Source organism: Cetorhinus maximus, chromosome 6 (assembly GCF_964194155.1).
Source record: "Cetorhinus maximus chromosome 6, sCetMax3.hap1.1, whole genome shotgun sequence".
Lineage (NCBI taxonomy): Eukaryota > Metazoa > Chordata > Chondrichthyes > Lamniformes > Cetorhinidae > Cetorhinus > Cetorhinus maximus.
The window spans coordinates 156,319,421-156,346,679 of record NC_135884.1 but is presented as its reverse complement, the minus strand read 5'-3'; the positions used below and the strand labels follow the sequence as shown (position 1 = coordinate 156,346,679).

At 49.2% G+C, this 27,259-nt stretch overlaps 2 protein-coding genes across 4 annotated transcripts in view; both read left to right on the top strand.

The window, feature by feature from the left end:
* Positions 1 to 6,872, top strand: part of gpatch1 (G patch domain containing 1) — a 65,671-nt gene extending 58,799 nt beyond the window's left edge. For 2 of the 3 annotated variants that reach the window (XM_078544703.1, XM_078544702.1), the window contains exon 20: positions 337 to 404. In XM_078544703.1, coding sequence (XP_078400829.1) covers positions 337 to 370 — 34 coding nt within the window. In that variant the 3' untranslated portion in view covers positions 371 to 404. Of the gene's footprint in view, positions 1 to 336; positions 405 to 5,509 lie in introns of those variants that run through there. The other variant, XM_078544704.1, reaches the window with a different exon arrangement.
* Positions 6,873 to 9,501: 2,629 nt separating this feature from the next.
* LOC144682320 (WD repeat-containing protein 88-like) overlaps positions 9,502 to 27,259 on the top strand; it is a 73,706-nt gene continuing 55,948 nt past the window's right edge. The window contains exons 1-6 of the mRNA XM_078544794.1: positions 9,502 to 9,642; positions 15,017 to 15,127; positions 16,905 to 16,990; positions 21,160 to 21,223; positions 23,781 to 23,919; positions 24,915 to 25,044. Coding sequence (XP_078400920.1) covers positions 9,502 to 9,642; positions 15,017 to 15,127; positions 16,905 to 16,990; positions 21,160 to 21,223; positions 23,781 to 23,919; positions 24,915 to 25,044 — 671 coding nt within the window. The remainder of the gene's footprint in view (positions 9,643 to 15,016; positions 15,128 to 16,904; positions 16,991 to 21,159; positions 21,224 to 23,780; positions 23,920 to 24,914; positions 25,045 to 27,259) is intronic.

The window sequence follows — 27,259 nt, the reverse complement described above, 5'->3', positions numbered from 1 at the left end:
ATAATAGTTCAAAAACAAACAGAAGAGTAGAGTAACTGTCAGAAATTGCTAAAGAATGGTTGAAATTTAGAACTCTGCTAGAAAATGGCAATCGATTGTAGGTCAAATATTAATTTAAAAACTGAAATTGATAGATTTTTGTTATCCAAAGGAATTGAGGGATATTGGGGAAAAGCCAGGTGTGTGGAGTTAGGTCACAGATCAGCAATGATCTTAGTGAATGGTGGATCAGGCTCGGCAGACTAAATGACCTCCTCCTGTTTAATTGTTCACTGAATTAAGATTTGGGTTCTTTTGAGTGTCTGTCCCATTCCCCATTCTGCTCACCTTCCCCAGGGCAAACCCCTTTGTGAAAGATTCACTGATCTGATTGCTGGCTCAGATGGTTCTTCAGCATTCCAGGGTACTGCTTAATCCCATTATATTGCCTATCTTCACCCTGCTTCAGCTCATCTACTGAAACCTTCATCCAAGTCTTTGTTACACTTATATTTTACTATTGTTAATTGCTGCGCAAACCAATCCCAGAGGGAAACTTGGCTTACGGGCCACACCCTTTTTTTGTATTCTGATAACGAAGAGGGGATGTACTGATATCAGCAGGAAGAGGTCCAGTAATACTTTTGGGATTTTAAAATTAAAAGTAAAAGTTTTATTAACAAGAATAAAAGAAAACTTAAACACACAAGATTATAGATACACAGTTAAACTTAGTCTTACAAAAAATTCCCACAAAAAGACACTCTACGTGGTCAGACCCAAAAGTAAACACTTTCCAGGCAACACTCCCTTACAGGTGTTTAACTATTAAAAAAAATCCAGTAATATTACCCAAGGCAAACTGCTGGAGCTTCAGTTAAAGGCATAGCACATGACCTGTAACACTCTTCCACTCTGCTGTGAAAATTCAAATTTCAGAATAAAACTGCTTTTTGCAGCTGGCTTGACTGGATGGTTGATTCTAACTGCATCCTCTCTCTGCCACAGCTCCAGCTATAGCCCTGGCTGCTACATCTCAGCTCCAGCTCAACACTACAGCTCAAAACAGCTACCCTAAGCTCTCTGCAGTAACTCTAAATTACCTTTTTTCCCTTTCATCTCAGGTTCCATTGTTCTCACACTTCTTTGAAACTCAAATCCTTCCAAACATAAGATCTTTCATGTATCCATCTTGTCTTTGCTTTTGGGTCAATAAAATATAATATGCTCCCTTCTATTTACCTATGGAACTCCTGCAAGTTGCAGATATGTCTCTTGGCACCTCTTACTCTCCACTTATCTTCCTTTTTATGTTTTCAACCTCCCAGACAATCTGCCTCCTATTAATCCCTGCCCGGCTTAATTAAATCACACACACATACACACAATCCTCCAAAAATATTTTATAAAAAAATCAATTTCTCACACCTCCAATGCTCTCCTGGCCATATTCATTCATGGGATGTGGGTGTCACTGGCTAGGCCAGCATTTATTGCCCATCCCTAATTGCCCTTGTTCAGAGGCCATTTGAGAGTCAACCACGTTGCTGTGGGTCTGGACTCGCATGTAGGCCAGACCAGGTAAGGACAGCAGATTTCCTTCCCCAGATTTAAGGGCATTAGTGAACTAGATGGGTTTTCACAACAATTGGCAATGGTTTCATGGCCATCATCAGACTTTTAATTTCAGATTTTTTTTATTGAATTCAAATTTCACCATCTGCCGTGGTGGGATTGAAACCCAGGTCCCTGGAGCATTACCCTGGGTCTCTGGAATACTAGTCTAGTGACAATACCACTATGTCACCACCTCCCCACACCTTGAACCCTTCATAAACCTTAGCTTATCCACAACTCTATTGCCCATATGCTAGCTCACACCCCACCCCTGTGCTCACAGATCTGGACTGGCTTCCAGACCAACAACACCTCAATTTTAAAAATTCTCATCCTTGTTACAAATCCCTCCATGGTCTCATCCCTCCCTATCTCTATAATCTCCACCAGCCCCACAACCCTCTGAGATCTCTGCACTCCTCTAATTCTGGCCTCTTGAGCATCTCCAATTTTAATCTCTCCTCCATGGAGGCTGTATCATTAGCAGCTGAGGCCTCAAGCTCTAGAATTTCCTCCCTAAACCTCTGTCTATTCCTTTAACAGGGTCCTTAAAACCTACCTATTTGACAAAGCTTTTAGTCACCTGTCTTAATACCTCCTTAAATAACTCAGTGTAAAATTTTGTTTGATTATATTTCCTGTGTTGTTTTACTACATGAATGGCACTATATAAATGCAAGTTATTAAATGAGCCAGCACTGCCATCAATGGGGTCGGGGGTGTAGATAATCTACAAGGGGTCTAGATATGGGGAATGGGAGACTGGGAGGTGTAGGGCCTGGGAGGCTGAGACTCGGGAAAGGGAGACTGGGAGGTTTAGGGGCTGGGAGGTTTAGGGGCTGGGAGGTTTAGGGGCTGGGAGGTTTAGGGGCTGGGAGGTTTAGGGGCTGGGAGGTTTAGGGGCTGGGAGGTTTAGGGGCTGGGAGGTTTAGGGGCTGGGAGGTTTAGGGGCTGGGAGGTTTAGGGGCTGGGAGGTTTAGGGGCTGGGAGGTTTAGGGGCTGGGAGGTTTAGGGGCTGGGAGGTTTAGGGGCTGGGAGGTTTAGGGGCTGGGAGGTTTAGGGGCTGGGAGGTTTAGGGGCTGGGAGGTTTAGGGGCTGGGAGGTTTAGGGGCTGGGAGGTTTAGGGGCTGGGAGGTTTAGGGGCTGGGAGGTTTAGGGGCTGGGAGGTTTAGGGGCTGGGAGGTTTAGGGGCTGGGAGGTTTAGGGGCTGGGAGGTTTAGGGGCTGGGAGGTTTAGGGGCTGGGAGGCTGAGACTGGGGATTGGGAGACTGGTGACATTGGGGGTTGGGTTGGGGTTTTTCATTTGGCTCCAGTGGAGCTCCCTGAAGCAGTGTCCTGGGGCTGGAACAGTGATGGGGAAGCTCAGCAGATGTTTTATGCTGCGTGGCAGCCTGGTTCCTGCTGGTTAAAAACTAGAATGTCACATTGAAACTTGCGTTGTGAGTCTAAACTCACTAAGGACCTAAACTAGCAACCTTCAGGGATGGGAACCTGCTGGTCCCACCCCACCCTGGTCTGGCCTCCATGTGACTCCAGTCCCACCCCTCACCCAGTCTGGTCTACATGTAACTCCAGTCCCACCCCTCACCCAGTCTGGTCTACATGTAACTCCAGTCCCACCCCTCACCCAGTCTGGTCTACATGTGACTCCAGTCCCACCCCTCACCCAGTCTGGTCTACATGTGACTCCAGTCCCACCCCTCACCCAGTCTGGTCTACATGTAACTCCAGTCCCACCCCTCACCCAGTCTGGTCTACATGTGACTCCAGTCCCACCCCTCACCCAGTCTGGTCTACATGTAACTCCAGTCCCACCCCTCACCCAGTCTGGTCTACATGTGACTCCAGTCCCACCCCTCACCCAGTCTGGTCTACATGTGACTCCAGTCCCACCCCTCACCCAGTCTGGTCTACATGTGACTCCAGTCCCACCCCTCACCCAGTCTGGTCTACATGTAACTCCAGTCCCACCCCACACCCAGTCTGGTCTACATGTGGCTCCAATCCCACCCCACACCCAGTCTGGTCTACATGTGACTCCAGTCCCACCCCTCACCCAGTCTGGTCTACATGTGACTCCAGTCCCACCCCTCACCCAGTCTGGTCTACGTGTGACTCCAGTCCCACCCCTCACCCAGTCTGGTCTACGTGTGACTCCAGTCCCACCCCACACCCAGTCTGGTCTACATGTGACTCCAGTCCCACCCCTCACCCAGTCTGGTCTACGTGTGACTCCAGTCCCACCCCACACCCAGTCTGGTCTACATGTGACTCCAGTCCCACCCCTCACCCAGTCTGGTCTACGTGTGACTCCAGTCCCACCCCTCACCCAGTCTGGTCTATGTGTGACTCCAATCCCACCCCTCACCCAGTCTAGTCTACATGTGGCTCCAGTCCCACCCCTCACCCAGTCTGGTCTATGTGTGACTCCAGTCCCACCCCACACCCAGTCTGGTCTACATGTGGCTCCAGTCCCACCCCACACCCAGTCTGGTCTACATGTGACTCCAGTCCCACCCCTCACCCAGTCTGGTCTACATGTGACTCCAGTTCCACCCCTCACCCAGTCTGGTCTACATGTGACTCCAATCCCACCCCTCACCCAGTCTGGTCTACATGTGACTCCAGTCCCACCCCTCACCCAGTCTAGTCTACATGTGGCTCCAGTCCCATCCCTCACCCAGTCTGGTCTACGTGTGACTCCAATCCCACCCCTCACCCAGTCTGGTCTACATGTGACTCCAGTCCCACCCCTCACCCAGTCTGGTCTACATGTGACTCCAGTCCCACCCCTCACCCAGTCTGGTCTACATGTGACTCCAGTCCCACCCCTCACCCAGTCTGGTCTACGTGTGACTCCAATCCCACCCCACACCCAGTCTGGTCTACATGTGTCTCCAGTCCCACCCCACACCCAGTCTGGTCTACATGTGACTCCAGCCTCACTCTAACATTGACTCCTATTGCACCTCTGCTGTGGCTTAAAATAATCACTATTTCTTGATGAGAGGCAGATCAGGGCGGCATTAATTAAACTTTACCAAAATCTGAAGCAAGTTTAAAAATGAAAGGAGGCCATACATTCCATCCAGCCTGTTCTATTACTGTCCACTTTAGTTCCCTCTCTGTGTTCATCAATTCCATTTCTTAAGAAATTAAATCACCTTCCAATCCATTATGGGTTGGATCCTCTAATATTCACTCTGAGTCTGAAGTCCATCTTCTCAAACCTATAAGAAACTGGATCAGCAATCGACCATTCAACCCCTCCAGCCTCCTCCACTGGTCAATACGATCATGGCTGATCTTCTGCCTCAACTCCTTTCCTTCCCTGAACCTTGATTCCCATAGAGCTCAAAATTGTATCAATCCTTCTCATGACTTGCATTAGATCCTCACTGAACATCTTGTATACCCTTACAGTAATCTAATACGAACATGTGAACGTTAAATTAGGAGCAGGAGGAGGCCACTCGGCCCCTCGAGCCTGCTCCACCATTCAATAAGATCATGGCCGATCTGATTGTAACCTCAACTCCACATTCCTGCCTACCTCCGATAATCTTTCACCCCTTGTTTATCAAGAATCTATCTAGCTCTGCCTTAAGAATATTCAAAGATTCTGCTTCCACTGCCTTTTGATGAAGAGTTTCAAAGACTCGCGGCTCTCCTAGAGAAAATAAAATTCTCCCCATCTCTATCTTAAATGTGTGACCCCTTATTTTTAAACTAGTTCTAGATTTTCCCACAAGAGGAAACATCCTCTTCACATTCACCTTGTCAAGACCCCTCAGGATCTTATATGTTTTACTCAAGTCGCCTTGAAGTGTGACCCCATCTCACCATTTGATGTGAAGCCCAATCCTTTATTGGGGTGAGTGTGTCTGATGGTGTTTGTGTTATTTTTTCACAGATTGAAAAATGTTCCGTTGGTGAGACGGTGAGACAGGGTGGCAGTGAAGGAGATGGTGAAGCGGGAAGCTGAGTAGCCAGTCACTCTGTGATAACCTGCATTCTCCACATGTTCACACTGCATCCTGTCCTGACTGTTATTGGCTGGAAGCTTTTCTTGTAAATTGTCAGTAACTGCCCAAAGAAAGGAAGCCAGACGGGGAACACTAATGCCGGTGACTCTGACACAGGAGAGCTCAGCTCACTGACCTGTGAGCATCACATGCCTTCTACAAATTCCACCTTATATATTTTTTTGATTTGTTTATAACCAACTGTGAGAATGTCATGAGTCAGTTTGCTCGAAGCACCTGGAACTGTTGTGAGCTTCTGTCTTAATATATCTTCCAGTTAGATATTACTGCAATTGTTTTGATTTTGCTGCAGCATTGCTTGTGTGGCAGTCACAGTGTTAATTCTAGATTGCTAGCCTCCATTGTAGTGCTCAGTACCTTTACCAGCACAGCTGGAAGGATCAGGATCGCTACATCCCTTGCCTGTCACCCCAATGTATTTATTGTGAGTGTCTCTCATTCTCCCGCAGATTATTCTGATTCTCTGCTGTCTTACTGAGGCTGCTGGAACTGTTGTGACGTATTTTATTTATCAAAATTAACTCCACATCAATATTGTGATCAAAGTCAGAGATACCTGGAGATCTTGGCCAGTACTAGGGCTCACTGGTTGGTGCTGGGTTTGTGGAGAGGGGATGATCTGTCCCACACTAAACTATTGGTACTGCGCTCTCAGGGGACGGAGTGACAACGCATCCTCCCACAGGCTGAGCTCTTCCTCTGGCTCCTGAGAAGAGACTGAATACCGTCCCACATGGATTTTGAAGCAAGAGATTCCCCAGGGACGCACTCAGCCCAGCTCCCATGGAACGACTTCAGAGCAACTGGCAGAACAGGCCCAGTCCTTGTTGGAGTGGGGGTGGAGGGGAGCACATGCTGGTGTGCATGTGGAGCTTGTTGACTACAAATTGGCTGCTGCATTTCCTATATCACTACAGTGATTATACTTCAAAAAATACTTCATTGACTGTGAAGCGCTTTGGGATGTCCTGAGCTTGTGAAAGGGGCTAGAGAAATGGCAGTCTTTCTGTAATTCTCACCAAAGAAATGTTACTGCAACTGAGGAAGTTTAAATGACTGAAGACAATATAAACAAACAGTCTGTCATACTGCTAGAAATGAATATTCTGCTGTCAAGGTCTAGCAGGGACAATTAATCTCATGTACAGTGAATCAAAATGTGAATGAATTTGGATCTAAATCCTTGAACTTTGTACAGTTTTCTTACTGTTTGAAATAAAGTCTTTAATTAAACATTCTGTTGTCTTTCACTAAGTGAAATGAGGGATTGAGGGAAATATGTCAGGCAGCTGTGACTAGAGTTCCATCTGCACAGAGCAAAACATGTCCCAGTCTTCACTGATTCAGGCTGATCAGAAATTCAAGGGGGTCTAAGGGCCTTCTCCTGTTCCCATGTTCCACAGCCATAGCAGTCTTGTAACTAGTGCCCTTATCTTAAATCTGATCAAGTACTGTTTACCATTGCCCCCACCGTGCTCACTAAAATGTTTTAGCTCCCAGTGTGACACATCGATTTTAAAATTCTTGTTCTTGCTTTCAAATCTCTATAGTGTTGCCCCTCCCTATCTCTAACTTCCTCCAGCTCTAATACCAGTGATCTTTTCATTCCTCCTGCCCTATTATTTCTATGTAACTTTAGATAAATATTTTGACTTATAATGCTACCTTGAAGTGTCTGGGCGTTTTCCACGGTTAAAGGTGCTATATAGTTCCCATCATAAGGTCAGAAGTGGGGATGTTTGCTGATGATTTTAGTGCTCATTAACATTTGCAAATTCTCAGATACTGAAGCAGTCCATGCCTGCATTCAGCAAGACCTGTACAACATTCAGGCTTGGGCTGATAAGTAACAAATAACATTCACACCACACAAATACCAGGAAATGACCATCTCCAACAAGAGAGAATCTAACCATCTCCCCTTGCCTCTCAATGGCATCATCGCTGAATACCCCACTTATTAACATCCTGGGGGGTTACCATTGACCAGAAGCAGAATTGGACTAGCCATATAAATACTGTGACTACAAGAGCAGATCAGAGGCTGGGAATTCTGCAAAGAGTAACTCACCTCCTGACTCCCCAAAGCCTGTCCGCCATCTACAAGGCACAAGTCAGAATGTGATGGAATATTCTCCACATGTCTGGATGAGTGCAGCTCCAACAACAATTGAAAGTCAACACCATCCAGGGAAAAGCAGCCCACTTGATAAGCAACCCATCCACCAGCTTAAACATTCGCTCCCTCCACCACTGGATGGTATGTCAGCCAGTTACACGATGTAAAGGAACAGGAGGAGGCCATTTAACCTCAGGAGCCTGTTTGCCATTCAATGAAATTATGGCTGATCTGTGACCTAACTCTGTAGTGTAAACCCACCTTTCTTTCATGTCCCTTAATACGTTTGCTTTAAAAAGATCTACCAATCTCAGAAATAAAATTAATTGAGCTAGCATTATGGTCCGCAAGCATTACCCAGACCTCCCTGTCACTTACCATTTCAACACTCCACCCTGCTATCATGCCCACATGTCCGTCCTTGGCTTGCTGCATTGTTCCAGTGAAGCTCAACATAAACTGGAGGAACAGCACCTCATCTTCCGACTAGGCACTTTACAGCCTTCCGGACTGAATATTGAGTTCAACAATTTTAGATCATGAACTGTCTCCTCCATCCCCACCCCCTTTCCGATCCCCCCCTTTTTGATCCAATAATTTATATAGATTTTTCTTTTCCCACCTATTTCTATTATTTTTAAATGTATTTCCATCCATTGTTTTATCTCTACCTTTTAGCCTATTTCGATCCCTTCCCCCCACCCCACCCCCACTAGGGCTATCTGTACCTTGCTCATCCTGCTTTCTACCCTTAATTAGCACATTCTTTAGATAATATCACCACCTTCAACACCTCTTTGTTCTTTTGTCTGTGACATCTTTTGGTTATCTCCACCTATCACTGACCCTCTATCCAGCTCTACCTGTCCCACCGCCCCTTAAACCAGCTGATATTTCACCTCTTTTCTTGTTTTATTTAGTTCTGTTGAAGAGTCATACGGACTCGGAAACATTAACTGTTCCTCTCCGCAGATGCTGCCAGACCTGCTGAGTTTTCCCAGGTATTTTTGTTTTTGTTGTGGATTTCCAGCATCCGCAGTATTTTGCTTTTACCCCAGCATTATGGTGTTTGTGAAAGGGTCCCAAACTTCTACCAGCCCCTTTGTGTGAAGACGTGTTTCCCGATCTCACTCTTGGAAGGTCTGGCTCTGATTTTTAGGCTCTGCCCTCCTGGTCCCAGACTCTCCATCCACCTCGATGCCCCTTATTATCTCCACATCTTTAATCAAATTGGCCTTTAAGGTTCTAAACTCCGGGGGATACATCCCCAGTTTGTGTGACCATCACCACCACCTTCCCCAGGGCAATAAATGCTGGGCCACATCCTGCAAACAGCCCAACAATATCCCCCAGGGCTGCAGCACAGTCAAGCTGGGCCACCCGAGGGACTAGACCCGGGTCAGGGGTCAGCCTGACCCTGTGGCTCCGCCCCCCCGGGGCTCGGCACGTGACTCCGTCCCCATGGTAACGGCCGTCCACACGCGCTCCGAAAGCCGGCGCTTCCGGCTCCTGATTCCGACTCAAACCCTCCCCCAACCCACTCCGCGCCCCCCCTGGATTTTAAACCGATTTCCAACCGGATTTCATTCGCCGAGAGTTTAACCCGCCGCGCATGCGCCGGAGGTGGGCGGGGCCTGTGACGCCACCGGGTTGCCAGGGAGACGGGACGCGGTGTGAGGGTTTCCCTTGTGGCACAGCCCAGATCCCTCCCCACCACCCCCCCCCTTCCACTCCCTGACTATGCTGCACGAATACCCCTCAGTGACCACTCCGGACACTGAGCCGGACCCTCTCTCAGACCCCCTGGCACTGAAAACCACCAAACCCCCAGAGAGCGACAGCGTGGAGCAGACAGCCTGGGAGAACCAGCGGCTGGCACAGGTAAGGTAACCGGCGTCGCCATGGAGACAGACACAGGTAAGGTAACCGGCGTCGCCACGGAGACAGGCACAGGTAAGGTAACCGGCGTCGCCACGGAGACAGGCACAGGTAAGGTAACCGGCGTCGCCATGGAGACAGGCACAGGTAAGGTAACCGGCGTCGCCACGGAGACAGGCACAGGTAAGGTAACCGGCGTCGCCATGGAGACAGGCACAGGTAAGGTAACCGGCGTCGCCATGGAGACAGGTAAGGTAAGGTAACCGGCGTCGCCATGGAGACAGGCACAGGTAAGGTAACCGGTGTCGCCACGGAGACAGGCACAGGTAAGGTACCCCAACAGCCAGCATTGCCCATGGAGATAGAAATAGGTCAGCTACCTGATTGATTGGTGCCGACACAGCAATTGTAGCCCCTTCATTGTCCAAAGCCTGCCATCGCAAACCCCCAACACCACAAGCTGAACATCCCTGCCCCCCAACACAAACCTAGGCAGCTCTATCCCAAATCACAACCTCGCCTCCAATGCCCCTACCCAAACCTACCCCCCCCCACCACATCAAAACAAGTTTCCCCATCTGCAACCAGCACTGTGAGTGTACATACACCACATGGACTGCAGTGGTTCAAGAAGGCAGCTCATCACCACCTTCTCAAGGGTAATTGGGGATAGGCAATAAATGCTGGTCCAGCCAACGAAGCCCACATCCCATGAAAAATGAGAAAACATCCCCACAATATCCCCCCAACTCTAAACTCTCCCCAGCTTCCTAATCCCCCAATCATCTCTTTATGTGTCCTTCCAACATAGGTCAGTTGGTCATAGGTTTAGAGGAAAATTGCTCAAACCAGGAGGACATTTAGCCTCTTGAGCCTGTGACACAGGAACAGGAAGGTGCTGAATACACAGCGGAGAATGGGATTTATAAGGCAAGGGGGGTTACACAGCATGGGGTGGGATACACAGGACCATGGGTGAGACACACAGGGCAGGGAGATACACAGGGAGCGGGCGGGATACACAGGACAATGAGTAGGGTACACAGGGAGTGAATGGGATTCACAGGGAGGGGGGGATGCACAGCCGGGGGTGGGATACACAGGACCATGGGTGAGACACACAGGGCAGGGAGATACACAGGGTGAGGACAGGATACACCAGAGAATGGGTGGGATACACAGGGAGGGGGAATACACAGGGAGAGGGTGGGATGCACAGGAGGATGGGTGGGATTCACAGTTAATGGGGGATACACAGAGACACTCAGTCTGGACAGGGACAGAGCTGAATGAACACTTGGTTATCATGGGAATACTGAATGGTTGAATAGACATGGGAGTAGAAGAGGTGAGGCAGAGCAGACAATGATTGTCACAATCATCATACCATATATAGCTCCTTGCCCCCAGCACACAGAAACCCTTCTCACATCCAAACCCCAAAGGAGCTGCTGATTGCTGATAGCTGTCTGTGAGTGAGTTGTCCACAGTGAAACATTGATCAGGGAGTGTTGACACAGACACATGGAGAGCAAACTGTTTCTACTGGATCATAGAAACAAGTGCAGGACAGGATGTTCCTGCACAGGACTGTTTATACCCATCTGCTGCTATCAAGTCAGCACCTCACACACCATTCAACAGTAGAGGCTTCACAGTTAGTCTCACGGTCCATACATACACACGGTTCATTTCACACACTGAAAATCACTCACGGTGGTGTGTTTAAATGTGGGGAATGGGTCAGTGTGTGGGTAATGGGTCAGTGTGTGGGTAATGGGTCAGTGTGTGGGGAATGGGTCAGTGTGTGGGGAATGGGTCAGTGTGTGGGGAATGGGTCAGTGTGTGGGGAATGGGTCAGTGTGTGGGGAACGGGTCAGTGTGTGGGGAATGGGTCAGTGTGTGTGGAATGGGTCAGTGTGTGTGGAATGGGTCAGTGTGTGGGGAATGGGTCAGTGTGTGTGGAATGGGTCAGTGTGTGGGGAATGGGTCAGTGTGGGTAATGGGTCAGTGTGTGGGGAATGGGTCAGTGTGTGGGGAATGGGTCGGTGTGTGGGGAATGGGTCAGTGTGTGGGTAATGGGTCAGTGTGTGGGGAATGGGTCAGTGTGTGGGGAATGGGTCAGTGTGTGTGGAATGGGTCGGTGTGTGGGTAATGGGTCAGTGTGTGTGGAATGGGTCAGTGTGTGGGGAATGGGTCAGTGTGTGGGGAATGGGTCGGTGTGTGGGGAATGGGTCGGTGTGTGGGGAATGGGTCGGTGTGTGGGGAACGGGTCAGTGTGTGTGGAATGGGTCAGTGTGTGGGGAATGGGTCAGTGTGTGGGGAATGGGTCGGTGTGTGGGGAATGGGTCGGTGTGTGGGGAATGGGTCGGTGTGTGGGGAACGGGTCAGTGTGTGGGGAACGGGTCAGTGTGTGGGGAACGGGTCAGTGTGAGGGGAATGGGTCAGTGTGTGGGGAATGGGTCAGTGTGTGGGGAATGGGTCGGTGTGTGGGGAATGGGTCAGTGTGTGGGTAATGGGTCAGTGTGTGGGGAATGGGTCAGTGTGTGGGTAATGGGTCAGTGTGTGGGGAATGGGTCAGTGTGTGTGGAATGGGTCAGTGTGTGGGGAATGGGTCAGTGTGTGGGGAATGGGTCAGTGTGTGTGGAATGGGTCAGTGTGTGTGGAATGGGTCAGTGTGTGGGGAATGGGTCAGTGTGTGGGGAATGGGTCAGTGTGTGGGGAATGGGTCGGTGTGTGGGTAATGGGTCAGTGTGTGGGGAATGGGTCAGTGTGTGGGGAATGGGTCAGTGTGTGGGGAAGGGGTCGGTGTGTGGGGAATGGGTCAGTGTGTGGGGAATGGGTCAGTGTGTGGGGAAGGGGTCGGTGTGTGGGGAATGGGTCAGTGTGTGGGGAAGGGGTCGGTGTGTGGGGAATGGGTCAGTGTGTGGGGAATGGGTCAGTGTGTGGGGAAGGGGTCGGTGTGTGGGGAATGGGTCAGTGTGTGGGGAATGGGTCAGTGTGTGGGGAATGGGTCAGTGTGTGGGGAATGGGTCAGTGTGTGGGTAATGGGTCAGTGTGTGGGGAATGGGTCAGTGTGTGGGTAATGGGTCAGTGTGTGGGGAATGGGTCAGTGTGTGGGTAATGGGTCAGTGTGTGGGGAATGGGTCAGTGTGTGGGGAATGGGTCAGTGTGTGGGTAATGGGTCAGTGTGTGGGGAATGGGTCAGTGTGTGGGTAATGGGTCAGTGTGTGGGGAATGGGTCAGTGTGTGGGTAATGGGTCAGTGTGTGGGTAATGGGTCAGTGTGTGGGGAATGGGTCAGTGTGTGGGGAATGGGTCAGTGTGTGGGTAATGGGTCAGTGTGTGGGGAATGGGTCAGTGTGTGGGGAATGGGTCAGTGTGTGGGGAATGGGTCAGTGTGTGGGTAATGGGTCAGTGTGTGGGTAATGGGTCAGTGTGGGGAATGGGTCAGTGTGTGGGTAATGGGTCAGTGTGTGGGGAAGGGGTCGGTGTGTGGGGAATGGGTCGGTGTGTGGGGAACGGGTCGGTGTGTGGGGAACGGGTCGGTGTGTGGGGAACGGGTCCGTGTGTGGGGAATGGGTCGGTGTGTGGGGAACGGGTCAGTGTGGGGAACGGGTCGGTGTGTGGGGAACGGGTCAGTGTGTGGGGAAGGGGTCGGTGTGTGGGGAATGGGTCGGTGTGTGGGGAACGGGTCGGTGTGTGGGGAACGGGTCAGTGTGGGGAACGGGTCAGTGTGGGGAACGGGTCAGTGTGGGTGACGGGTCAGTGTGGGGAACGGGTCAGTGTGGGTGACGGGTCAGTGTGGGTGACGGGTCAGTGTGGGGAACGGCTCAGTGTGGGGAACGGGTCAGTGTGGGGAACGGGTCACAGTGGGTAACGGGTGAGTGTGGGTGACGGGTCAGTGTGGGGAACGGGTCAGTGTGGGGAACGGGTCAGTGTGGGTAACGGGTCAGTGTGGGTAACGGGTCAGTGTGGGTAACGGGTGAGTGTGGGGGACGGGTGAGTGTGGGTAACGGGTCAGTGTGGGGAACGGGTCAGTGTGGGGAACGGGTCAGTGTGGGGAACGGGTGAGTGTGGGGAACGGGTGAGTGTGGGGAACGGGTCAGTGTGGGGGACGGGCGAGTGTGGGTGACGGGTCAGTGTGGGGGACGGGTCAGTGTGGGGGACGGGTCAGTGTGGGGAACGGGTGAGTGTGGGGAACGGGTCACAGTGGGGAACGGGTCAGTGTGGGGAACGGGTCAGTGTGGGGGACGGGTGAGTGTGGGTGACGGGTGAGTGTGGGTAACGGGTCAGTGTGGGGAACGGGTCAGTGTGGGGAACGGGTGAGTGTGGGGAACGGGTGAGTGTGGGGAACGGGTCACAGTGGGGAACGGGTCAGTGTGGGGAACGGGTCAGTGTGGAGAACGGGTCAGTGTGGGGAACGGGTCAGTGTGGGGAACGGGTCACAGTGGGTAACGGGTCAGTGTGGGGAACGGGTCAGTGTGGGGAACGGGTCAGTGTGGGGAACGGGTCAGTGTGGGGAACGGGTCAGTGTGGGTAACGGGTCACAGTGGGTAACGGGTCACAGTGGGTAACGGGTCAGTGTGGGGAACGGGTGAGTGTGGGGAACGGGTGAGTGTGGGGGACGGGTGAGTGTGGGTGACGGGTCAGTGTGGGGGACGGGTGAGTGTGGGGAACGGGTGAGTGTGGGGGACGGGTCAGTGTGGGTGACGGGTGAGTGTGGGGGACGGGTGAGTGTGGGGGACGGGTGAGTGTGGGTGACGGGTCAGTGTGGGGGACGGGTCAGTGTGGGTAACGGGTCAGTGTGGGGAACGGGTCAGTGTGGGGAACGGGTCACAGTGGGTAACGGGTCACAGTGGGTAACGGGTGAGTGTGGGGAACGGGTCACAGTGGGTAACGGGTCAGTGTGGGGAACGGGTCACAGTGGGTAACGGGTCAGTGTGGGGAACGGGTCACAGTGGGTAACGGGTCACAGTGGGTAACGGGTGAGTGTGGGGAACGGGTGAGTGTGGGTGACGGGTGAGTGTGGGTGACGGGTGAGTGTGGGTGACGGGTGAGTGTGGGTGACGGGTCAGTGTGGGGGACGGGTCAGTGTGGGTGACGGGTCAGTGTGGGTGACGGGTGAGTGTGGGTGACGGGTCAGTGTGGGGGACGGGTCAGTGTGGGGAACGGGTCAGTGTGGGGAACGGGTCACAGTGGGTAACGGGTCAGTGTGGGTAACGGGTCAGTGTGGGTAACGGGTGAGTGTGGGTGACGGGTGAGTGTGGGTGACGGGTGAGTGTGGGTGACGGGTGAGTGTGGGTGACGGGTGAGTGTGGGGAACGGGTCAGTGTGGGGAATGGAATGTTAATCATTGTCTCTGTATTTCTGCTCAGATCCCATTTTGTGTTGTCACCACCCATACTGATCGAGTTACTTGCTGCAAATTTTGTTTCAATGACTGCCGATTTATCAGCTGCTCTTTTGATGGACGTGTCATTCTCTGGGTAAGATCATTAAGTCAGTTTTTTATCAGTCATTCCAATCTAATGTTAAAGCAAAGCCCTGTCTGACTTCTCAGTAGACAGGGCAGATCCCATGGACTCTAGTGGAAGAAGAGCAGTGGTCTTGTTCCTCATGTTCCAGGGACAGTATTTAACCTTCAACTAGCATCATTGAAACAGCTTATCTTATAATTGACAAAATTGCCGTATGTGGGATCCTGCTGTGCACAAGCTGGCTGCTGTATTTTCTTGATTTCAACAGTAGCTGAACTTCTGAAAGGTTTTTTACTGGCTGTACAGCACTTTGGGACATCCTGAGGTTGTGAAAAGCGCTATAAAAATGGAAATCATTCTTGCTTTCTGTCTTTGATGCAGACCTGCCTCTTTCTGTTCCTGCACTCCCTTTAAAACAATGCCATTGACTTTATAATAATATAAACTTTAACTTTAGCATTGACTTTATATTGCCTCTCCTCATTCTTCTTACTATCGCTTTACAACTCTCTGCATTAAATTTCATCAGCCTATTTCACCAGCCTGTCTACGTCTCCCCGAAACATATTACAGGAGGACATTAATAATCTTGCAGATTAGGCAAATAATTGGTATTTCAAGTTCAAAACGGATAAATGTGAGGTAGTACATTTTGGAGGAAGAATAAGGAGGACACTTATTACTTGAAAGGTGCAGGTCTGCGTGGGGCAGAGGAACAAAGGGGTCTCGGAGTACAAATACATCAATCACTGAAAGTTACTCCACAGGTTAGCAAGGCCACAAGAAAGCAAACCAAGCACCAGGCTTTACTTCCAAAGGGATAGAATTGTAAAGTAGGGAAGTTATGCTAAATCTGTATTGAACCTTGGTTGGACATCACTTAAGAGTACTGCATGAGGTTCTGGTCTCCATATTATAAAATGGATATAGAGACACTGGAGAGGGTGCAGAGAAGATTTACCAGACTGGTACCAGTAATGCTTGTGTATAAATATCAGGAAAGGATTGACAGGCTGGGTCTCTTCTCTCTTGAAGAAAGAAGTTTGAAGGGTGACCTAATAGACGGCTTTAAAATTCTGAAAGGTTTTGATAGAGGGGAGAGAAAATGTTTCTTCTCATGGGGAAGAGCAGAACCAGAGGCCATTGATATAAGATATCCAATAGGGAATTCAGAGAGTGGTGAGAATGTGGAACTCACTACCACACGGAGTGGTTGAAGTATTTAAGCGGAAGCTGGACAAGCATATGAAGGAGCAGGGAACAGAGGGTTACGATGATGGATTTTTTATTTGATCATGGGATGTGGGCGTTGCTGGCTAGTCCAGCATTTATTGCCTAATTTCCCTTGTTCAGAGGGCATTTAAGAGTCAACCACATTATTGTGGATCAGGAGTCACATGCAGGCCAGACCAGGTAAGGACAGCAGATTTCCTTCCCTAAAGGACCAATGGGTTTTTACAACAATCAACAATGGTTTCATCGTTATTATTAGACTTTTAATTCCAGATTTTCATTGAATTAAAATTCCACCATGGTGGGATTCGAACCCAGGTCCCCAGAGCATTACCCTGGGTCTCTGGATTACCAGAGTTTAACAGTGATAATAGCACTGCACCACCTCCTCCTCCAATTCCATCTGAAAATTTAGAAATTATGGGCTCCAAACCAAAGAAGGAAAGCTTTTCTTTTATAATAAATAAAAGATAAAAAAATAAAATAAAAGCTTTTCTTTTCTCTGCTTGAATTGTTAAAGTACTCAAAGTCTGACTTGTTTGTTCCCTGCCAGGATCTGTTGACCGGAACTTCTGTCTCTGAGTTTGGGCTACAATCTGCCCCACTCACTGAGTGCTGCATTACTCCCGATGACCGAAGGTAATCTTTCAACTATTTCTGATTTCAAAACCTCTGCCAAGAAAAGCCTTCACTGCAGAGCTCGAGCGAAAGCGAGAGACTAGCTGTTGACAACTTAATTCTAAGAACAGATTATCTGGCATTAGCTTATTGCTGTTTGTGGGATCTTGCTGTGTGAAAATTGGCTGCAGCGTTTTCTACATTACAACAGCGACGACAGTTCAAAAAGCACTCCATTGGGCTGTAATGCGCTTTGTGATACCCAATATATAATTGCAATTCTTTCTTTTTCATTTTAAGAGTTGACTGGATTGAACTGCACATTAAGACTTACTAGACTCACTGAGACACATATAACCGTTATAACTGAGGCAATTTTTGAAAAATGTATTCTTTCACGTGATGTGGGTGTTGTTGGCTAGGCCAGCATTTATTACCCATTCCTGATCGCCCTTGAGAAAGTGGTGGTGAGCTGCCTTCATGAACCACTGCAGTCCATATAGTGTAGGTGCATCCACAGTGCTGTTAGGAAGAGAGTTCCAAGATTTTAACCCAGTAACAGCGAAGGAAGGGCAATATAGTTACATGTCAGGAAGGTGTGTGACTTAGTGGGGAACTTCTAGCTGTTGGTGTTCCCATGCATCTGGTGCCCTTGTCCTTCTAGGTGATAGAGGTCACAGGTTTGTAAGGTGCTTTTGAAGGAGCCTTGATGAGTTGGTGCAGTGCATTTTGTAGATGGTACACACTGCTGCCACTGTGCATTGGTGGTGGAGGGAGTGAATGTCTAAGGTGGTGAATAGGTTACGGATCAAGCAGTCTGCTTTGTCCTGGATGGTGTCAAGCTTCTTGAGTGTTGTGGGCGCTGCACTCATCCAGGCAAATCGGGAGTATTCCATCACACTCCTGACTTGTGCCTTGTAGATGGTGGACAGGCTTTGGGGAGCCAGGAGGTGAGTTACTCACCGCAGAATTCCCTGTCTCTAACCTGCTCTTGTAACCACAGTATTTATATGGCTAGTCTAGTTCACTTTCTGGTCAATGGTAACCCCCAGGATGTTGATAGTGGGAGCTTCAGTGATGGTAATGCCATTGAATATGAAGGGTAGATGGTTAGATTCTTTCTTGTTGGAGATAGTCATTGTCTGGCGTTTGTGTGGCACAAATGCTACTTGCCACTTCTCAGTCAAAGACTGAGTGTTGTCCGGGTCTTGCTGCATATGGACACGGTCTGTTTCAGTATCTGAGGAGTTGAAAATGTTGCTGAACATTGCACAATCATCAGCCAACATCCCCACTTCTGACCTTATGATGGAGGGAAGGTCATTGATGAAGCAGCTGACAATTGTTGGGCCGAGGACACTACCCTGAGGAACTCCTGCAGTGATGTCCTGGAGCTGAGATTATCGACCTCCAACAACCACAACCATCTTCCTTTGTGCTAGGTATGACTCCAACCAGTGTAGAGTTTTCCTCCTGATTCCCATTGACTTCAGTTTTGCTAGGGCTCCTTGATGCTGCACTCAGCCAAATGCTGCTTTGATGTCAGGACCTCATCTCTTGAGTACAGCTTTATTGTCCATGTTTGAACCAAGGCTGCAATGAGATCAGGAGCTGAAGTGGCCCTGGCGGAACCCAAACTGAGCATCAGTGAACAGGTTATTGCTGTGTAAGTGCTGCTTGATAGCACACCTTCCATCGTTTTGCTAATGATCAAGAGTAGACTGTTGGGGCAGTAATTGGCCAGGTTGCATTTCTCCTGCTTTTTGTGTCCAGGACATGTCTGGGCAAGTTTCCACATAGCCGGGTAGATGCCAGCATTGTAGCTGTACTGGAACAGCTTAGCTAGGGGCGTGGCAAGGTCTGGAGCACAAGTGATCAGTACTATTACCGGAACGTTGTCAGGGCCCATGGCTTTTGCGGTATTCGGTGCCTTCAGGCATTTCTTCATATCACCTGGAGCGAATCGAATTGGTTGAAAACTGGCATCATGCTGGGAAACTCAGGAGGAGAGGGATCATCCACTTGGCACTTGAGGCTTAAGATGGTTGCAAATGCTTCAGTCTTGTCTTTTACACTGATACGCTGGGCTCCCTCATCATTGAGGATGGGGATATTTGTGGAGCCTCCTCCTCCAGTGAATTGTTTAATTGTCCACCACCATTCATGACTGGATGTGGCAGGACTGCAGAGCTTAGATCTGATCCATTGGCTGTGGGATCGCTTAGCTCTGTCTATCACTTGCTGCTTATGCTGTTTGGCACACAAGTAATCCTATGTTGTAGCTTTACCAAGTTGACACTTCATTTTTAGGTATGCCTGGTGCTGCTCCTGGCATGCCCTCTTGCACTCTTCATTGAACTAGGGTTGATCCCCTGGCTTGGTAGTGTTGGTAGAGTGGGGGATATGCTGGGCCATGAGGCTACAGATTGTAGTTGAATACAATCCTGCAGCTGCTGATGACCCACAGCGCCTCATGGATGCCCATTTTTGAGTTGCCAGATCTGTTCGAAATCTATCACATTTACCAGTGTGGTAGTGCCGCACAACACAATGGATTGTATTCTCAATGTGAAGACAGGACTTCTTCTCCACAGCAACTGTGCGGTGGTCACTCCTACTGATACTTTCATGGACAGATGCATCTGCGGCAGGCAGGTTGGTGAGGACGAGGGCAAGTATGTTTTTCCCTCTTGTTGGTTCCCTCACCACCTGCCGCAGACCCAGTCTAGCAACAATGTCCTTTAGGACTTGGCCAGCTCAACCAGTAGTGGTGCTACCGAGCCACTCTTGGTGATGGACATTGAAGTCTCCCATCCAGAGTACATTATGTGCCCTAGCCACCCTCGGTGCCTCCTCCAAGTGGTGTTCAACATAGAGGAATATTGATTCATCAGCCAGGAGGGGGTGGGGGGTGATAGGTGGTGGCTGGAGGAGGTTTCCTTGCCCATTTTTGACCTGATGCCATGAGACTTCATGAGGTCCAGAGTAACTGTTGAACACCCCCAGGGCAACTCCCTCCTGACTGTATACCACTGTGCCACCACCTCTACTGGGCCTGTCCTGCTGGTGGGACAGGACATACCCAGGGATGGTGATGTTGGGGATATTGTCTGTGAGGTATGATTCCATAAGTATGACTATGTCAGGCTGTTGCTTGGCTAACCTGTGGAACAGCAATCCCAATTTTTGCTAAAGCCCCTTGATGTTAGTAAGGAGGACTTTGCAGGGTCGACAGGGCTGAGTTTGCTATTGTCATTTCCGGGGCTAGGTCAATGCCAGATGGTCCTTCCAGTTTCATTTCTTATTTACTTTTGTGTAGTTGTTTGATACAGCTGAATATCCATTTCAGAGGTCAGTTAAGAGTTGACCATATTGCTGTGGGGTTCTGTAGGCCAGACCAGGTAAGGATGGCAGATTTAAGGACATTAGTGAACCTGATGGGTTTTTACGACAATTGAAGCTAGTTTCATGTTCCCCATTCCAGATTTTTTTTCTTATTGATTGAATTTAAATTGCATTAGCTGCCGTGGTGGATTTGAACCCAGACATTAGCCTGGGCCTCTGGATTGCTCGTCCAGTGAGATAACTACTACACCACTGCCTTCCCCCCAAATTCCTGTCCAGCACACCAACTGAAATAGAGAATCAGTGTTAACCCTGTGCCTCTCACACCCCTTTGAAATTCTCTTCAGTTGCGCTGCACTGACATAAACAGCCAGAGTATTGTGTTGAGTTCTGGGTGCTTATTGAAGGTCTTCGCGAGGGTGCAGAGGAGATTTACTGGAATGATACCAGGGACGAGGTACTTCGGTTATGTGCAGCGACTGGAGTGAGAGAGGCTTTGAGTGAATGTGTGAATGTGTATGTGAGTGGGTTGGAATGAGGGAGTGTGTGAGGGTGAGAGTGAATGGGTTTGAGTGTGTGTTTGTGTGATGGTTTGAGTGAGTGTGGGGGTGTGGGTTTGAGGGAGGGTATGTCTGCTGGTAATAATTGAGGTTTGCACTGTGGATAGGTGAATGTAAAGTAAAACAAGATTATGCAGGAGGGAGGGATCAGTCCTGTGATATGTTGGATTGTGATCCTCTGTTCCACACAGACACAATGTTATTACTGGATTTGGACAGGAGTTGGGTTAATCAGATTGTAGTCTGTAACTCAGCCTCACCCTGTTTTTATGTTTGAAACTGCAGACTCTTCACCTCCTCATGGGACAAATCATTGAAAGCATGGGATGTCGAAACTGGAAAACTTCTTGTAGGTATTTATCCATGATGGTGTGTGTGTCTGTGTGTGTGTGTCTGTGTGTGTGTGTCTGTCTGTCTGTCTGTGTCTGTCTGTCTGTGTGTGTGTGTGTGTGTGTGTGTGTGTCTGTCTGTGTGTGTCTGTCTGTGTGTGTCTGTCTGTGTGTGTCTGTCTGTGTGTGTGTCTGTGTGTGTGTCTGTGTGTGTGTGTCTGTGTGTGTGTCTATGCAAACATTTAGGACGTCGAATCCCGATCCGTTACACTGATGGAGACAGCTCTGCTAGTGTGGCGCACTGTGCCTCCAGCCTCTACTGGCAGGCTTGCTCGGGCATCCCTGCACCCACCGTAATAATGTGAAGTTGTACCACCATCAGCTATACCAGCAGATGTGGTGCTCAACTTCCAAATTTGGATCCTGCAGGCCCGTTGGATAAATTCACTTGTCACTCAGTGTAGATCAAGCATTCAGAGGGGTCTAACATCAGCATTAATGAAAGAGTCATGTACCCAATTTGGAGCTCAAGTAATTTAGAATAACTTCTGCTATTGCATAATCTCTGGAAGTACTCTGGAGTTTTTTGGAGGTGCTGTAGTGAGTTCCTGGATTTGGCAGGGAGTGTTGCTGCATCCTCACAGGGAGAGCAGAGGATTAGGTGAGCTGCACACTCAAAGGCTGCAACAGGGATGGGGAAACAGTGACATTGCCTCTGGGTCTGCAGCACGACAGGGAGATAGGGCAGAGGCTGCAGAGAGGGCAAACTCTGCACTGTGGCCTCTGCCAAATTGGAGCCGGACTCCATCATGCTCCTTGACAGAGACAGGAAGGTGTCTGGCAGGCCAGTTAATGCATCCACATCAGTGTTCACCTGTATTTTGCCCCATCAAACTCCTCATATGAATTCTCTGCAGCAAAATTCACCTGCGACCTTGCCCCCTCCCGTGGGCCGGCAAACAAACCATCTTGTCCCCTGGCCTGACCATAATCCGCTCGTGACTCACCACGTGTTGTTCCCATTTCTATCCTCGCCTCCAAGGCACATGCAGTGCCCGTATCGGAGCTGGGTGACAGTGCTTTCACACAAATGCTGTGCTGTTCTCTCTCTCTCCTCCCCCTGGGGCTGCTGTGACTGGGCAGGTGGCTGGGAGTTGAGAAGGGGCATATGGCAGAAACACACCATCATCCTCAATGTTCTCGGTGATGCCGGATACCACGGGATTGCTGTAGCCGGGCCCATGTTGCTGAGAGCCATCTCCTCCAGAGGCCTCAGAAGATACGGGAGTCCTTGACTCCTGTTGGCTCTACCCAGGTCCCTTCTAATGTGTGTGACCTTGAACTGCAAGAGAGGGGAGAATGTCAATGATTGTGTTGCCCTGTGTTTGGGTGATGTGTCTGTCATGGTTGAAAACATGGAGGTGTATGAAGGCAGCGTATGTGTGAGGCTGATAGCATTTGAATGTGTGAGAGTGGGGTGGAGTTAAGTGTGAGTGCTGAGTGCCAGGGAGTAACACTGGGTGAGTGATGAGGGTGTGATGCAGTGCGCAGAGTAAGAGGTTGGTAAATTAATGGGTAAGGGATGTCCTGTGAAGCTTTTGAGCATCCACGTGGAGTTGTTAGACTTCTTGTGGCACTGCTGCCAGACAACAACTCCTCCAACTGGTTTTTTGTTGTGTGTGGCCCTATTCATTTAAGTGCACAGTACCTTGAAATTTTTTGCCCAGTTGTGAATGTACCATATCTAAGGGACGCAACCTGGTGTTCGGAGATTTCCGGTTTGTTGCGTAAATGTGTATATGCCCAGCTTAGAGGGAACATTGCTGCCAGATTCTTGGGTCCAGATGCCAGGAATTGACCTCCCTGGCCACCTGCTCCCATTCCTTTCTGCAGGTTGTTCTTGCTCCCCTCCATGGAACCATGGTGTATCTGTGTGTGTGAGATATCTGAGTGTGAGTGGGGTATATGGGGGTGAGTGGGATATCTGAGGACTGGTGGGGTGTCTGGGGGTGAGTGGGGTGTCTGGAGGTGAGTGGGGTATTGGAAGGAGAATGGGGTATACGGGGGTGAGTAGGGTGTCTGAGGTTGGGTGAGGTATCTAGGGGTATCTGCGAGTAAATTGGGTATCAGGGGTGAGTGGGGTATATGGTGATGTGAGGTATGAGTGTGAGTGGGGTATATGGGGGTGAGTAGGGTGTCTGAGGTATCTGCGAGTAAATTGGGTATTGGGGGGTGAGTGGGGTATATGGGGTATCTGAGTGTGAGTGAGGTATGTGGGGGAGAGTAGGATATCTGAGGTTGGGTGGGGTATTTGGAGGTGAGTGAGGTATCGGGGAGAGTAGGGTATCTGAGGTTGGGTGGGATATTTTGGGGTGAGTGGGGTATCGGGGGTGAGTGGGGTATCGGGGTGGGGACTGAGAGAAAAAATAGCACTTTCCATAAGAGGATTGGAGAAGGAACAGTGGTACTAATTGGACAGCTTTACCAAAGGACCAGTACAGGCATGATGGGCTGAATGACCTCCTTCTATGCTGTGTCAATCCCTGCTGTCTGATCAGCCTCTCTCTTCCCTCTTAGTGGTCGGTTGTTCACAGTCGACCTCTGACCTGCTGCGATGTCTCCTTCGATGGGAAGTATGTTGTGACTGGGAGCGACATTGACAATGGTGTTTATATCAGAGCCTCTGAAACTGGGGCGTCCATCACAAACCTGCAGGGTAAGCAGAGGGTCAGCATTGATTCCCAGTCAGGGAGCTGGGGGGTGTAATGCGGGGTGGGGAGGGGGGAAAGGAAGAGGAGGACAGCACTTTCCAAACCCACGACCATTACCATCTAGAAGGACAAGGGCAGCAGACACATGAGAACGCCACCATCTCCATGTTCTCCTCCAAGTCACTCACCATCCTGACTTGGAAATATATCACCGTTCCTTCACTGTCACTGGGTCAAAATCCTGGAACTCCCTCCCTAACAGCACTGTGGGTGTACCTACACCACATGGACTGCAGCGGTTCAAGAAGGCAGCTCACCACCACCTTCTCAAGGGGCAACAAATGCTGGCCTAGCCAGCGACACCCACATCCCATGAAAAAAGAGAAAAAAGGGGAGGGGATGGGTGTGGGGAGGAGAGGGGAGGGAATGAGTATGGAGTAGGAGTAACAAGGGGAGGGGATGGGTATGGAGTGGGAGTAACATGGGGAGGGGATGATTGGCGAGAGAGGAGTGTTACTTTATTCCCCTTTCTCCCAGCCAACATGAGCTCTGCAAGTGCCTCCTACATTGTCCTGACATTACCCAGCATGACTGTGGGGCGACCGCTAGGATCATTCACTGCCTGATTCTGTTAACATCAACAGAAGACTCAGGCCTGCAGTAAAATACTGACTTCCTTGTGTTGTGATCATTCTGTCTGTCCCATACAGTCTCTACTCTATTGTCTATCATCTGCTCCTCTAAACTCAAGCCCATAGTACCTCCCATGATCCCTGTAGCCCCCTGTTTACCCTCCCACACCATTCCCCTCCTCTGTTCCACCCACCTACTCCCATTCCGTTTCCCCATGTCCCCATTTCTCCCTCCGTTCCTTCTCCCAATGACCATCCATCTACCTTCCCTTCCCTCCCCTCCCCTGGCTCTGTGAGCAAGCTTCCTGAGTGGGATTTGAAGTTCAGAGTGCAGTTTCTAATTATTTTCCTCCCTGGTTCCCCCCCAGACCAGCACCGCAGCACCGTGACAAGCTGCTGTTTCAATCCAGATGGACAGCGTGTGGCCTCTGTGTCTTGCGACAGGACTGCCCGAATCTGGGACATGTCGGTGCACAGGACAACCATGACATTAAATAAGTATGAGGGTATCTTTTAATAGCAGCTTTGAACTTGGGAAGGGGACATAAAGCAGCAAAACAAGCACTAGAGATCATTTCTAGAGGATAGAATTTAAAAGTAAGGAAAGTATGTTAAACTGAACCTTAGACCACACTTTGAGTACTGTGTGCAATTCTGGTCTCCATATTATAAAAAGGAAGTAAACACCCTGGAGAAGCTGCAAAAACCATTTAGAGGATGATTCCTAGAAATCCATCTATGGTTCAGTGACAAATTTTGTTTGATAAAGCTCCTATAGCTATATCAATTCAAGTTAACCAAATCAGCACTAATGCTGTGGAGGAGGAATTCCCAGAGTGCGTATGAGATAGGTTTCTGGAGCAGAAACAAAAATAGCTGGAAAAACTCGGCAGGTCTGACAGCATCTGCGGATAGGAATACTGTTAATGTTTTGAGTCCATATAACTCTTTATCAGAACTAAGGAAAAATAGAAATTAGGTGAAATATAAGCTGGTTGAAGAGGGTGGGACAGGTAGAGCTGGATAGAGGGCCAGTGACAGGTGGAGACAAAAGGAGAGATTGCCAAAGTTGTCATAGACAAAAGGACAAAGGGGTGTTGACGGTGGTGATATTAGCTGAGGAATGTGCTAATGGTGACATTAAGGGTAGAAAGCAGGACGAGCAAGTGACAGATAGCCCTACTGGAGCAGTATGTTAAGAAATCAACTAGGGATCAGGCTATTTTGGATTTAGTGCTGTGTAATGAGAAAGGGCTAATTAATAACCTTGCTGTAAAGGAAGGAGCCAAGTTGCAGTGCAGGAACTCACCAAGGCTCCTTAGGCAGCACCTTCCAAACCCACAACCACTACCATAGAAGGACATGGGCAGTACACACCCGGGAACACCACCACCTCCAAGCCACTCACCACCCCGACTTGGAAACATATCACCATTCCATCAATGTCGCTGGGTCAAAATCCTGGATCCCGTGAATGAATTAAAAAAACAACACAAGGAGCATTCGCCACTAACAGGATGCTGACATCAAGCCAAAAAGATGTTCTGCCTATCACACAAATAAGTAATGTTGTGCATCAATCTCAGTGCCAGTGTGATGCTAGGTAAGTAGGCCGTACGTTCCAAAGACTGGTGGATCGTATCAAACTGCATGTCTCTTCCACTGTTCACAACGGGCAAGTTACGGACCACACCCAACCAGCACATGTTTGTAAAACTCAAAACACAGGGTCCAACATTAGATGTGATTTCGTGATTGGACAACATTTGCTAAATAATCCTCAATATGCTAAGAATTATGCCGACAACCAATTTAAGATTGTCAGTTGGGCTCGCAGTGTGGCACATTTGTGTGTACTGGAAGCTACATATATTACTACACAGGACCCTGTTCTTTGCAGACAGAAAGAACATGTACACACATTGCGCCTGTTTCAGCTAAACAAAAGAAGTGACAGCCATTCGCTGGTTCATTCCTCAGGGCAATGCCTTGACCAATCAGGGTCAAGCTGCCTGGTTTAAATTTCAAACAATGCTTGGTATTAACTGCCAGTCACAATCAACAGATGCACTCTCCATGGCAACACCTCTACCAGAGTCCACTTGCCAACCAATCAGTACACTTTTTTCATATAGCATAAATACTTTGTTTCCCCTGACATTGGTATTTTCTTGTGAACTGTCCTGATGAGTGCAAGACAAAAAGCTTCGACAAAAGATTCCATCAGACTGGAAAGTAGCAAACATAGGCTCTCTATTCAAGAAGGGAAGGAGGCAGAAAACAGGGAACTATAGGCCAGTTAGCTTGATGCCTGTTATGGGGAAGATGTTAGAATTGATCATTAAAGAGGCTATAGTAGGGCATTTAGAAAAACTCAAAGTAATCAGGAAGAGTCAGCATGGTTTTGTGAAGGGGAAATCATGTTTAACCAATTTATTAGGGCTCTTTGAAGGAGTAACCTGTGCTGTGGATAAAGGAGAGCCTGTAGACACACTGTAATTGGATTACCAGAGGCATTTGATAAGGTGCCACATTAAAGGTTATTGCGGAAAATAAAAGCTCATGGTGTCAGGGGTAACATGTTAGCCTGGGTAGAAGATTGGCTGTCTGGCAGAAAGCAGAGAGTATGCAAAAATGGGTCTTTGTCTGATTGGCAGGATGTGACGAGTGGAGTCCTGCAGGGGTCTGTACTTGAGCCTCAACTTCTTATAAC